The 13,929-nt window shown below is 41.8% G+C and overlaps 1 protein-coding gene across 8 annotated transcripts in view; it reads left to right on the top strand.

Moving 5' to 3' along the window:
* Positions 1 to 13,929, top strand: part of LOC139273317 (son of sevenless homolog 1) — a 315,669-nt gene that overhangs the window by 199,450 nt on the left and 102,290 nt on the right. For 7 of the 8 annotated variants that reach the window (XM_070890087.1, XM_070890085.1, XM_070890083.1 and 4 more), the window contains 2 exons: positions 5,348 to 5,458; positions 5,558 to 5,656. The exons of the other annotated variant lie outside the window; for it this stretch is intronic. In XM_070890087.1, the coding sequence (XP_070746188.1) occupies positions 5,348 to 5,458; positions 5,558 to 5,656 (210 nt within the window). The remainder of the gene's footprint in view (positions 1 to 5,347; positions 5,459 to 5,557; positions 5,657 to 13,929) is intronic. 8 annotated transcript variants of the gene reach the window in all.

Raw genomic sequence — 13,929 nt, 5'->3', positions numbered from 1 at the left:
AACCCTTCATGATTTTGAACACCTCTATCAAATTTCCCCATAACCTTATCTGTTCTAAGGAGATCAACCCCAGTTTCTCTAGTCTCTACACCGAACTGAGGTCTTTCATCCCTGGTACCATTCTGGTAAATCTCTGCACCCTCTCTAAGGCCTTGACATCTTGTGTGTGATGCCCAGAATTGGCCACACTCTAGTTGCGGCCTAACCAGTCTTTTATAAAGGTTTAGCATAACTTTCTTGCTTTGGTACTCTGTGCCTCTGTTTATAAAACCTCCAGTCCTCTGGCACCATTCCCATACCCAAGGAGGATTGGAAGATTGTGGCCAGAGGTCTTACTTCGTTCAGCATCCCATCCTGACCGGGTGTCTTTTCTACTTTGATTTTTGTCGTTGATTGAGGGAGCAATATCAACCAGAACTTTGAGAACATTCCCCGCTATTCTTCAATTATTTGCCATGGCTCAGTTGGGAGCACCCTTGCCTCTGAATCAGAAGGTGTTGTAGGTTAAAGTCCCACTTCAAAGACTCCTCACATCTCATCTGAAGGGTAGAACCTCCATAATTGCAATACTTCTTTCTGTATTGCCCGAGTATAGCCTAGATCATGTGCTTAAGTTGTGTATAGCAGGACTTTGTACTCAAATGGTGAGTGTGCTACCAGTTGACCGATGTGGTGTCATAAGCTATTCTGTGATTTTGCTTGGCCTCTCTGAGACTATATAGTGTACATTACCTCAGCCTAAATCAGATCACAGTCAGCAGGGCAGCTAGAAACAAGCCCTCTGCCCTAAAATCTAGCCCTGGCTATACGGAAAGACTCTTTCCTAATGGGCCATCTTGTGGCAGGCCATTTTGTGACTAGTGGGAGCAGACCACTTTTGGTGCTTGGACATTGAAGACCATAGACAAGAATAACCCCCAACATTCCAAGGCAAAGACTCTGCCTCTTTGTGGTGTTCTTTGCTGTGACTAGTTGGGTAAGTGTAAGTAACACTGATGGTAATGCTGATAGTTATAATACTGGTGGTAGTGCTAGTATTTGAGGTTAACAATCTCTTGTCCTCTGTAGTAATCAAGCAGATTCTGACACATCAGATGAGACGAAAACTGCTCCCAGTGTTTAGTGGTTCCAAAAAATTCAGAGCTATAGATCCACTTTTGAATCTCAGACCCCTGAGCAAATTCCTCAAAAAGAAAATGCTCAGAACGGTAGCAATTCTTCAGATCATCCAGGGTGTGTATCCAAGTATTGACTGACAACAGTGGACCTAAAGATTGCCTACATCCAAATGACATTGATCTTGTCCTCGGAGTTTAGATGTCGCAGCGACTAATTCAGGGTGCCATTCTCGGCCCTTTTGTTTTTAGCCACAAGGCGCTTGTAAAGTATTATTGCAACCCGTCTGCAGCTACAGCAGATGCATGTTTGTCCTTTTTTGAATGATTGGGTCCTGAGAGCTCCCTGTTGAAAGGCAGGTTGAGTAGTTGGGCGAGCAATGGCTGATGTACTTTGTTAGGTCATAGTTCACCCACAGAAAAGGATGATCCATCCTGAAATGGGCAGGAAAATGTTTTGGTCATAAGAATTACAAATCTGTACAGTTGTTTATACCTGTCTTTGCTTGTCTATTTTTTCTGTTCTAAGACTGGCTATCAGATGCAACTTGGGAGCATACTCTGTGCACAATGCTCTCTTCAGTGATGCGTATGGTAATAGAAGACTGCACAACATTCTCACTTCATATCAGTCACTGAAACCAATCAGCATCAGTTGTTTAAACGAATATCTTGTATCATGAAACAATCGTGACTTTCCTATTTCTACTTGGGGACAAGTCGACATGGAGCTTAAATGGTGTCTCCTCTTTGTTGACAGTTCTGATAGATGTTTCCTTCCTTTCCCTGGCTCCAGAGTAATTCACAAAATATAAATAGAAAGAGCAGTGGTGGTTCTGGTAATCCCATACTGGCCTTGAAGCATTGCCTTCCAGATCTTGATGCCCTGCAGGAGAGATTTCCATCTGTAGCTGTCTGGTCGAGACTTTCAGCCTGACCCAGATAGCTTCCACTTGACATCCTGGCTGTTACAAAGAGGTGTTTCTTCAATCAAGGCATTCCATTTCCAGTTCTTTGCTCACTTCCAGAAAACCTGGCAAAAAAAAGACCTGCACTATGAAATTTGTCCAGTGGTACTCCATTGCACAGTGTGCTCCTTTATTGTGCAACCTTTATCATTGTCTTGGAATACCTTTTAATGCCTTATTTCCCTGGAGCCCAAATCCATACAGCAGCGATTTTAGTCTTCCATGATAATCTTCGTTTGGGTTCTTAACATAAGAAATAGGAGCAGGAGTAGGCCATATGGCCCCTCGAGCTTGCTCCGCCGTTTAATACGATCATAGCTGATCCGATCATAGACTCAGCTCCACATCACTGCCTGTTCCCCATAACCCCTTATCCATTTATCGGTTAAGAAACTGTCTGTGTGTGTCTCAAATTTATTCAATGTCCCAGCTTCCACTGCTCTCTGAGGCAGCGAATTCCACAGATTTACAACCCTCAGAAGAAATTCCTCCTCATCTCAGTTTTAAATGGACGGCCCCTTATTCTGAGACTATGCCCTCTAGTTCTAGCCTCCCCTATCAGTGGAAACATCCTCTCTGCATCCACCTTGTCAAGCCCCCTCATAATCCTATGTTTTGATAAGATCACCTCTCATTCTTCTGAATTCCAATGAGTCAAGGCCCAACCTACTCAACCTTTCATCATAAGTCAATCCCCTCATCCCCTCATCCCCGGAATCAACCTAGTGAACCTTCTCTGAACTGCCTCCAAAGCAAGTATATCCTTTTCTAAATATGGAAACCAAAACTGTACACAATATTCCAGGTGTGGCCTCACTAATACCCTGTATAACTGTAGCAAGACTTCCCTGCTTTTATACTCCATCCCCTTTGCAATAAAGGCCAAGATTCCATTGGCCTTCCTGACCATTTGCTGTAACTGCATACTATCCTTTTGTGTTTCATGGACCAGGACCCCCAGGTCCCGCTGTACTGCAGCACTTTGCAATCTTTCTACATTTAAATAATAACTTGCTCTTTGATTTTTTTTTCTGCCGAAGTGCATGACCTCACACTTTCCAACATTATACTCCATCTGCCAAATTTTCGCCCACTCACTTAGCCTGTCTGTCCTTTTGCAAGTTTTTTGTGTCCTCCTCACACATTGCTTTTCCTCCCATCTTTGTATCGTCAGCAAACTTGGCTACGTTACACTCAGCCCCTTCTTCCAAGTCGTTAATATAGATTGTAAATAGTTGGCTTTCCGGCTCATGTTTTGATGTTTCATGAGAGGCATATAGGAACTTAATCTCACTTTTTTTTCTGGATCTTAAGTTCTGAACGTCGTACTTCACAAACTTGTATATTCAAGCACTTGGATATCATGCTTTTAGTTTGTTGTCTTGGAATGTCACATGACTCATCTCTTTTAGTTTCTGCCTGCAGGCTGAGCAAGATACAGCTACTAATCGTTGATCAGCTTAACTTAATCATATGCTGGTTGAACGGAGTGCAGCCAAGCTTAATACCAAAGAATATGTCATATTCTTCCTAGATCTAGATATTCTTCACACACTGCTAGGTCTCACTGACTGTGTATTTACCAAGGGTAAAAACAGAAGAGGCAGCATCTCCAAAATATTACATCTGGAATGTTGCCAGTGTTAGTTACCCTTCCCACTACTGCACAATATATGACGGACACCACACTTGTTTGATTTTGACGGCAATGAAAATGTACCTACTGTGCTGTAATTCTGCAGATTTTCTGGAATTTGGTACTATTAATATATGTTGTACATGTTGTAGTACATGCATGTTGCTGACATCAACTCTTTTGGATCACACATTTGTTCTGAATTTAACTGCAACATCAGTTATTAGTGCCACACTGTTCATTTTTGCTCTGACAGCATCTCTTTCTTGCTAACTGATTTGACACCATTACTTTTCCTTTGGTGTTGAAACAACATTAAGTACAACAAGGCACAAGGTAGCTTGAGGTGCCTTGTCACTGAGTTTCAATCTGTATCTGTCTTGGGTTCCCAGCTACACCTAATGGATTCAGGATTTCTGGATCCAGGCCATCCTTAAAGAGCAAGTCATGAAACCAGTTGGCACTGCCCTTAAATTTACACAGCCATTTTGGTTCGTTCAAGTAAAATTGCTGAGGCTTTGCTTGCAAGGAGAAGATTGCTAATAAAGAGTGCTTTCTTTTTTCAACACCAAAATGCTTTAAAAATGCCACTCTACTATAGCAACTTGAATTCAACTGCAGCCCTTGCACATGTATCTTTACTTGGAAAAAACATTTCCTCAGGTCTTCCTGTTGAAAGGCCACTCATGTGGCTATCCAGCAGATCTTAATCAAATTCCAAAGGCACAGTTTAGCTCAAAGCCACAACTGGATCTGACAAAGCACTTGAAATGTATCGTGTTTGTTTCTACATGATTCTGGGTAAGGTTTTCCTCCCACTGATTGGTCCAGAACTCTGTTGCCGACATGCTATTTCTCACTAAGTTCTGTTCAACTGTTAATCTTATCCTCACTGACCTCCAGGGTATTGAGTTAAAATCCTCAGCCTTGCCTACAAATCCCTCTCTTGCTTTGCTCTTCCTATCTCTGCAACCTCCTACAGCCCTGTATTTCAGTTTATACCTTTGCCCTTCAGAATTCCCTCTTCCCTCTGTTCTAGCATTAATGACTGAACTTTCAGCCATCATGCCACTACACTCTGGAAATTTCTTCCTAACTTCACTTCTTTGCTACATCTCTACCCACTTTCAAAACCGTCTTTGATCACTTCCCCTAACTCTTGCCCGACTCCTCTTGGGTCCACTCTCCCTTCTGAAGCATCTTAGGATGTTTTGGAACATCAAATATGTAATATAGTGGCAGTGTTTCAAACTGTAGTATCACCCTTTGAAAGAGAGAGTTTGGATAGTTTTGCAGTTTTTCTTGCATTTGAATATTGTTTCTTGTAAACATTAGGTACAGTTAAGGGGGTTGATTCTATGAGGTTGCCTTTGAATTCCTGATCTATTTCAAAAGTTTTTCCAAAAGTTACATGGAGTGATTTCCACACCTTCATAAAATACTAGTTTCTGGATTCATCATTTTAAAGCTGCTCTTCAGTTTGATTGATTTGTGCTGTTTGCAGGTGTTTTGGGTTGCCCAAAAATAAAAAGAATGCTCACTCTTTACCTTATATTTTACATGATCAGTGAAAGAATTCCATGTATTTCCTAATGTATTGACCGGCAGCTATATTTAACATTTTTCAGGAGTTAGCATTTGATCCATATGAAAACTATGCACAGGACATACTACGGCCTGGCTTTCATGATCATTTTCTTAGCCTTCTATCAAAGCCAGGTGCTGCATTCTACTTGCAGGTGAGCATTTTCCACAAACTTAAATAGCTTAAAATCTGCCTCTTACACAAGCAAATGCAATCTAGATTCTACAAGACTAATTGATATGTTTCAATTCAGTCAATAGGTGAAGGTTTCAAAGAAGCTGTGCAGTATGTTCTTCCCAGACTGTTACTGGCACCTGTTTACCATTGCCTGCATTATTTTGAACTTCTAAAGGTATGAATAGGAATTATTGTATTTATTTAAAACACAAATCATAGTTGAATAATAAAATACAAAATATATAAACATTAAAATACTATTATGACAGACACAACAGCATAAAGTAACAAATGTGATTATTTGTTTAATAAATAACTATTTACTTGTCTTTCAAAACTGCAAAGAACTGTCAGTTGCAAAACCTACAATAGATTAACAGTATTCCACACTACCACAGCTTGACAAAGTAAATGATCAATCATGGGTCATAATTGATGCCCTTGTTACTCACCTTGAAGGTGATGGATTGCTAATGTGTGTTCAGATATTTGCTTAAAGCTCCAAATGTTGGTCTTCCAGAATGTAGCAAGAACCAACTTTAGTGCAGAGTTTAGCATGGTATGGTAGAGAAATCCCAAAACAGGTATGCATCTGAATAGAACCTTGTGGAATACTGTTACAGACCACTCTGCGAAACTGCTTTTAACTCCCTTCTAACCAGTTTTTAATCCAGTTTGCTACCTTTCCCTAATCCCATACCCCCAATCTTCTCCAAAAATCTCCTGTGTGGCACCTTGTCAAAGGCTTTCTAAAAGTCCATGTACAATACATCCACTGCATTTCCCACATCCACCATAATCTATCGCCATTTCAAAAGAAACCTGCTAGGTTTGTCGAGCATGATCTTCCTTTCTAAAATCTGAATTGGCTACTTGTAATTATTTTCTCTCTTAGATATTTAGTAATTTCATCATAGTTAAAGATTCCACAATTTGCCCCAATGCAAATGTTAAATTTGTTGCCTTAGTTAGCTCTGCTTTTTTTAAAAAATGGGTGGTATATTGGCTTCTCTCCAGACATGCGGAACATATCCATACTCAATATAATTTCTGCTGTGTCTTCTCCCATTTCTCTCTGGAACCTTGGATGTATCCTTCCGGTCTCAGCACATTGTTCTCGTTTTTCTTAATTAACTTCTCTAATATTTTCCTTTTATTTATTAGATCTATCATCATTTAGGGTAGTTATGGAAAAGGACAAAGGTGGACCAGGAATAAAAGTTCTCAATTCGGGTAAAGCCAATTTTGCTGAGCTGAGATGGGATTTGGCCAAAGTGGACTGGAAACGGCTACTTGATGGTAAATCAGTGACAGAGCAGTGGGGGACATTCAAGGAGGAAATCATGAGGAGCAAGTATGTTCCCTTAAAGAAAAAGGGTGGGGCTAACAAATCTAGAGCCGCCTCGATGTTGAGGGACATAGAATAAGATAACGAAAAAAAGGGAAGCTTCTGACAGATACCGAGAACTCAATACTGCAGAAACTCAAGAGTATAAAAAGTGAAGGGGTGCAATTAAAAAAAGATATCAGGGAAGGAAAGAGAGAAAGCATGAAAGAATGTTGGCAAGTAAAATCAGGGAAAGCCCAAAGATGTTTTATAAATACTGGTACATTAAGAGCAAGAGGATAACTAGAGAAAGAGTGGGGCCTATTAAGGAAATCTGTATATGGAGGCAGAAGCAGTGGGAATGATTCTTAATGAATACTTTGCATCTGTTTTCACAAAGGAGAGGAGCGATGCAGACTTTGCAATGAGGGAGCAGGAGTGTGAAATATTAGACGAAATAAACATAGTGAGAGAGAAAGTATTTAGCGGCTTAACAGCTTTGAAAATGGATAAATTCCCAGGTCCAGATGAAATGTATCTCAGGCTGTTAAAAGAAGCAAAAGAGGAAATAGCAAAAGCTCTGACCATCATTTTCCAGTCCTCTGGCTACAGGTGTGGTGCTGGAGGACTGTTGATGATGTACCTTTGTTTAAAATCATCATCATCATCATCATCATAGGCAGTCCTTCGGAATTGAGGAAGACTTGCTTCCTCTCATGAAGTGAGTTCTTTGATGGCTGAACAGTCCAATACGAGAGCCACAGACTCTGTCACAGGTGGGGTAGACAGTCGTTGAAAGAAGGGGTGGGTGGGACTGGCCTGCCGCACGCTCTTTCCGCTGCCTGCGCTTGATTTCTGCTCGAGACTCGAAGTGCTCAGCGCCCTCCTGGATGCACTTTCTCCACTTAGGGCGGTCTTTGGCCAGGGACTCCCAGGTGTCAGTGGGGATGTCGCACTTTATCAGGGAGGCTTTGAGGGTGTCCTTGAAACGTTTCCGCTGCCCACCTTTGGCTCATTTGCCGTGAAGGAGCTCCGCATAGAGCACTTGCTTTGGGAGTTTCATGTCTGGCATGCGAACTATGTGGCCTGCCCAGCGGAGCTGATCGAGTGTGGTCAGTGTTTCAATGCTGGGGATGTTAGTCTGGACGAAGACGCTGGTGCATCTGTCCTCCCAGGGGATTTGTAGGATCTTGCGGAGACATCGTTGGTGATATATCTCCAGCGACTTGAGGTGTCTACTGTACTTGGTCCATGCCTCTGAGCCATACAGGAGGACGGGTTTACTACAGCCCTGTAGACCACGAGCTTGGTGGTAGATTTGAGGGCCTGGTCTTCGAACACACTTTTGCTCAGACGGCCGAAGTTTGCTTTTGTTGATAAGTGGCTCCCGAGGTATGCCTGCTCCATGATGACATGCAGGCCGTGATCCTTACCAATGGATCCATTACAGATCTAATCCTCGTCCGGCCCAGGGTCAAACAGGGCTGCGTCATTGCTCCAACCCTCTTCTCAATCTCCCTTGCTGCCATGCTCCACCTCACAGTCAACAAGCTCCCCGCTGGAGTCTAACTAAACTACAGAACCAGTGGGAAGCTGTATAACCTTTGCCGCCTCCAGGCCAGGTCCAAGATCACCCCAACCTCTGTCGTTGCGCTACAGTACGTGGACGACGCCTGCGTCGACGCACATTCTGAGGCTGAACTCCAGGATATAATCGAAGTATTTACTGAGGGATACGAAAGCATGGGCCTTGCGCTAAAATCCGCAAGACAAAGGTCCTCCACCAGCCTGTCCTCTCAGCACAGCACTGCCCCCCACCACCCCAAGTCATCAAGATCCACGGCGGGCCCTCGACAACGAGGACCATTTGTTTAAAAAGGGAGAAAGGGTTAGACCGAGTAATTACAGGCCAGTCAGCCTAACCTCAATGGTGGGAAAGTTATTGGAAAAAGTCCTGAGAACCAGGATAAATCTTCATTTAGAAAGGCATGCATTAATCAAGGACAGTCAGCATGGATTTGTTAAGGGAAGGTCGTGTCTGACTAACTTGATTGAATTTTTCGAGGAGGTAACCAGGAGGATCGGTGAGGGCAGTATATATGATGTAGTGTATATGGATTTTAGCAAAGCTTTTGATAAGGTCCCACATGGCAGATTAGTCACGAAAATAAACGCCCATAGGATCCAGGGCAAAGTGGCAAGTTGATTCCAAAATTGGCTCAGAGGCAGGAAGCAAAGGGTAATGGTTGATGGGTGTTTTTGTGACTGGAAGGCTGTATCCAGTGGGGTTCTGCAGGGCTCAGTATTGGGTCCCTTGCTTTTTGTGGTATATATCAATGATTTAGACTTGAATGTTGGGGGTATGATTGAGAAGTTTGCAGATGACACTAAAATTGGCTGTGTGGTTGATAATGAAGAAGAAAGCTACGGACTACAGGAAGATAGCAATGTACTGGTCAGGTGGGCAGAACAGTGGCAAATGGAATTTAATCCGGATAAGTGTGAGGTAATGCATTTGGGGAGGTCTAACAGAGCAAGGGAATGCACATTAAATGGTAGGACACTGAAAAGTGTAGAGGAACAAAGGAATCTTGGAGAGCGGATCCACAGATCCCTGAGGGTAGCAGGCCAAGTAGATAAGGTGGTTAAGAAGGCATATGGAATACTTGCCTTTATTAGTCGAGGCAAGGACATTATGCATGAACTGTATAAAACACAGGTTAGGCCGCAGCTGGAGCACTGTGTGCAGTTCTGGTCACCACATTACAGGAAAGATGTGATTGCATTGGAAAGGGTGCAGAGGAGATTTACAAAAATGTGGCCTGGACCGGAGAGTTTTGACTATGAGGAAAGATTGGAGATGCTGGGTCTGTTTTCTTTGGAACAGAGGAGGCTGAGGGGAGACCTGATGAAGGTGTATAAAATTATGAGGGGACTGGATAGGAAGGACCTGTTTCCTTTCAGTAGAGGGGTCAACAACCAGGGGGCAGAGATTAAAATTAATTGGGTGGGGGAGATATAGAGGAGATTTGAGGAGAAAGTTCTTTACCCAGAGGGTAATGGGGGTCTGGAACTCACTGCCTGAAAGGGTGGTAGAGGCAGAAAGTCTCACCACCTTTTAAAAAAAATACTTAGATGTGCACATAAAGTGCCGTAACCTACAGGGCTATGGACCAAAAGCTGGAAAGTGGATTAGGCTGGATAACTTTTCGTTGGGCAGCGCGGACATGATGGGCCGAAATAGCCTCCTTCCATGCTGTAAATTTCTATAATTCTATGATCTTTTAATCTTGAGGATTTACCTTCATTGCAATATTCTTCTCTTCTGTAAACACTTATGAAGTACTTATATGCCACCAATTTTCACTAAGTTCTGGAATGCCCTCCCTAAACATCTCCATCTCTATAGCGCTCTCTCCTCCTTGAAGTTGCTCATTAAAACCTACCTCCTTGACCATGTCCTAATATGTCTCTGGTTCGGCATCAAATTTTGTCTCGTATCTCTTCTGTGAAGTGACTTGGGATGTTTCTACTACGTTAAAGACGCTGTATAAATGCAAGTTGTTTATCCTCTGCTAACTTGCTGTCCAATCCAGGGGTCTTGCCTGACACTTAACTATTCTCTTTTTTTTTATTGATGTATTTGTTGAATACTTTACATTTTTTTTTATATATTTTGAGATTCATCCTCACTCCTTCTTTGCTTTTCTGATCCCTTTTTTAACCTCTTTACTTGTATGCTCATCTCACTCTTATTTTTATCATTTTAATCATCCTTTAATAGGCCCATATGCACTCCTTCAATTTTCATTCGTGTCTAACCTCTTTATTTATCCATTGCATTCAAAAACTTTAAGTAGTCTTTTTTTAATCGCATATATTTATTCTGCACGGTTGCAGTTTCCTTTTTAAAAACATATAATTGTTAATCAATAGTCCTGTGTGGCAATTTTTCTTTCCACTTTACCTCAGCTAGTTCACTCCTTATCTTTCTAAAATCTGCCCTCTTCTAATCAGGTGACCGTATATTTGTGTTAAGGTTATCCTTAAATCCTATATTATTAGGCCACTGGTTCCGAGTTGCTCATCCTCCACATTTAAGTCTACCCGATCTATTTTGTTACACAAGATTTGGCAATGTCTTTCCTTGTAAGCATATGAACATACAGAAGGAGTCCTCGCACAATTTAGGAATTGTGCCTTAAGTTTCTCTCCCAACTATTTTATATTTAAAAAGAAACTGTATTCATCAGCTGACCATGAGCAACCTCACAGGCATTTTACTGGTATATCTAAAAATTTCTACTGATGTGAATATTTCTGCATTAAAGATTCAATAAGTTTGGTGAAGTAACGATGATAAAAATCATAGAGCACAGAAGGAAGCCATTCGGCTCATCGTGACCATGCCGGCTCTTTGAATGAGCTATTCCATGTGTCCCACTCCCCTGCTCTCCCCCTGCAAATTTCCCCTCGCAAGTATATATCCAGTTCTCTTTCAAAAGTTACTATTGAATCTGCTTGCACCACCATTTCAGGCAGTGAATTCCAGGTCATCATAACTCGCTGTGTGTAAAAATAAATAAATAAATAACTAAATAAATAAATCTCCCCTCTGGTTCTTTTGCCAATGATCTTAATTCTGTATCCTCTGGTAACCAATCCTTCCGCCACTGGAAACAGTTTCTCCTTAGTTACTCTATCAAAACACTTCATAATTTTGAACATCACTTAAATCTCCCCTTAACCTCCTCTGCTCTAAGGAGAATAATCTCAGCATCTCTTGTCTCTCCACATAACTGAAGTCCCCCATCTCTGGTATAATTCTGGTAAATCTTCTCTGCACCCTCTCCAAATGTGTTTCAATGGGCTCAAAATTGGCCAGGAGTTGCTCCGTTTTTTTTTTGAGCGACTTGATTGTTCTGGAGTACCTTAAAAATCCCCATTTTGCACATTCAATTTGCGCCAATGTAAGTGAGTTCGTTAGGATTTTTTTGTTTCATTTTTTTTTCAAAAGGGGGTGTTACCAGCCACCTATGCCCGTTTTGGCCATTTAGGCCACTTTGGACAGCTATTAGTTACTCCAAACTAACTTGGGCCAGCGTATGTGGCCGCTTGTGAAAATCCTTGCGGAGAGTTAAGAAATTAGCGCAGCTAGGTACATCGGAGACCATTCGGCCAGAGATAGGGGTGGGAATGGAAACAGAGAGGACCTTGCAAAGCACTAAACAAAGCACAAGTAGTAAGCATTCAAGAAGACATAAAAACCACCAAGTCTTACCTTCATATCAAAACTCTAAACAAAGCACAAAAATAAGCATTCAGTAACAAATAAAAAATAGAAGGAAGCGGAGATGACCTGCACCTAAAGCACCAAGACTTACAAAGCACGAAACAAAGCACAAAAAGTAATTAACATTCAACAACAAATAAAAAATAGAAGTAAGTTCTACCTTCATCTCAAAACACAAGGCTCCGTTCATCGACACTCACCAATTCCTGGTATTGTATTATTGATGTACAAAATTCTAAATAAATGACAGTGCCCTCTGAACAGCACTTACTTACAATTCTTCAATTTACAATGCATTCCATTGCGGACCCGGTCGGTGCGGGAGACCACTCGGCCAGGGATAGGGACGGCGAGCATCGGGTCCCTCCCACACAAGCTGCAGGTTGCACTGGGGGCGAGGAGCTACTGCGCATGCGCGCACACTCTTAACACACCAGTGCAGATGTCTCGGCACTGTTTTCAGAGCCGGGACAGTAACTCCGCTCCCAATCCACTGGCCACGCTGCGCCAAGCCCCGGGAGAGGCAACACAGCGGCCAGAATCGGAGGACATTTTTTTGGCGCCCTTTTCATCGTACAAAAGTGGCGCAACTCCGATGAGTGCGCCAAAAATCTGCTGGGGCAAATTTTGAGCCCAATATGTGGCCACATAAGCAAATTCAGCATGACGAAGTGTCAAATTACCACAATTGTTTAAGCGGATATTTTGGAGTGCATTACAATGCTTAAGTATAGTCTCTGAATTCAAGTTACTTGATAGGAACAGGATTAGGCCATTTAGTCCCTCGAGCCTCTTCCGCCATTCAATGGGATCATGGCTGATCTGTGATCTAACTCCATATATGCGCCTTTGGCCCATATCTCTTAATACCTTTGGTTAATATCAATCTCCGATTTAAAATTAATAATTGACCTAGCATCAATTGTCATTTGCGGAAGAGAGTTCCAAACTTCTACCATCCTTTGTGTGTAGAAGTGTTTCTTAATTTCACTCCTGAAAGGCCTGGCTCCAATTTGTAGACTCTGCCCAAGTCCTAGACTCTCCAACCAGCAAAAATAGTTTCTCTCTATCTACTTTATCAGTTAATATCTTGAAAACTTCAATCAAATCACATTTGCTTACATTGAAATCCATTTGCCACAGTTTTGCTCATTCGCTTACTCTTAAGCTTCCAGCTTGATAAACTATTCAATGTTTGATTTTGTAGTTCTCTAATAATCTGAATTCTTTAATTGTGTTATAGCCATATACCATTTTTTCACGTGAACATTTCCTTGTATAACAAATTTTGCTCGCAGAGTTCAGTTATCTTTTGCTAACTTTCTCATTTTAACAATAACTGAACTATTTATTCATTAAAATATGTTTCATAATTTCTTATCAAAAACAAGGTACAGAATAGAGCGTATGTTTTTAGCTTGGCTCAGTTGGTAGCCCTCTTGCATCTAAGTCTTTACCCCTAGTCGTGACGCACCTTGGAATGTTCTTTACATTAAAGGTGCTATATAATTGCAGGTTGTTGTCATTCAAAAGGTTATGCTTTAAGGACCCTTACCAGATGCTTGAGCAGACACTGCAGCACTGTGGGAGTGCCACATTCTTGGTGATCGATCATTTGAATGAGACATGTAAATCATCACCTCATCTGCCAGTTTTGGTGTTTTAGATGAATGTTGTAAATCCCAGGGCACTATTTGAAGAAGAACAGGGAGAGCTGCCAGTTTTTTGACCAACCTACTTCCCACAACAAATCCCAGAAAAAAATAACTGGTCATTCATTTAATTACTATTTGTGAGATGCCGCTGCTGCAGAATGTCTGCCATAGTT

Source organism: Pristiophorus japonicus, chromosome 9 (genome assembly GCF_044704955.1).
Source record: "Pristiophorus japonicus isolate sPriJap1 chromosome 9, sPriJap1.hap1, whole genome shotgun sequence".
Classification (NCBI taxonomy): domain Eukaryota; kingdom Metazoa; phylum Chordata; class Chondrichthyes; family Pristiophoridae; genus Pristiophorus; species Pristiophorus japonicus.
The sequence above is the reverse complement of the archived record's forward strand: the minus strand, read 5'-3'. Positions and strand labels throughout refer to the sequence as shown.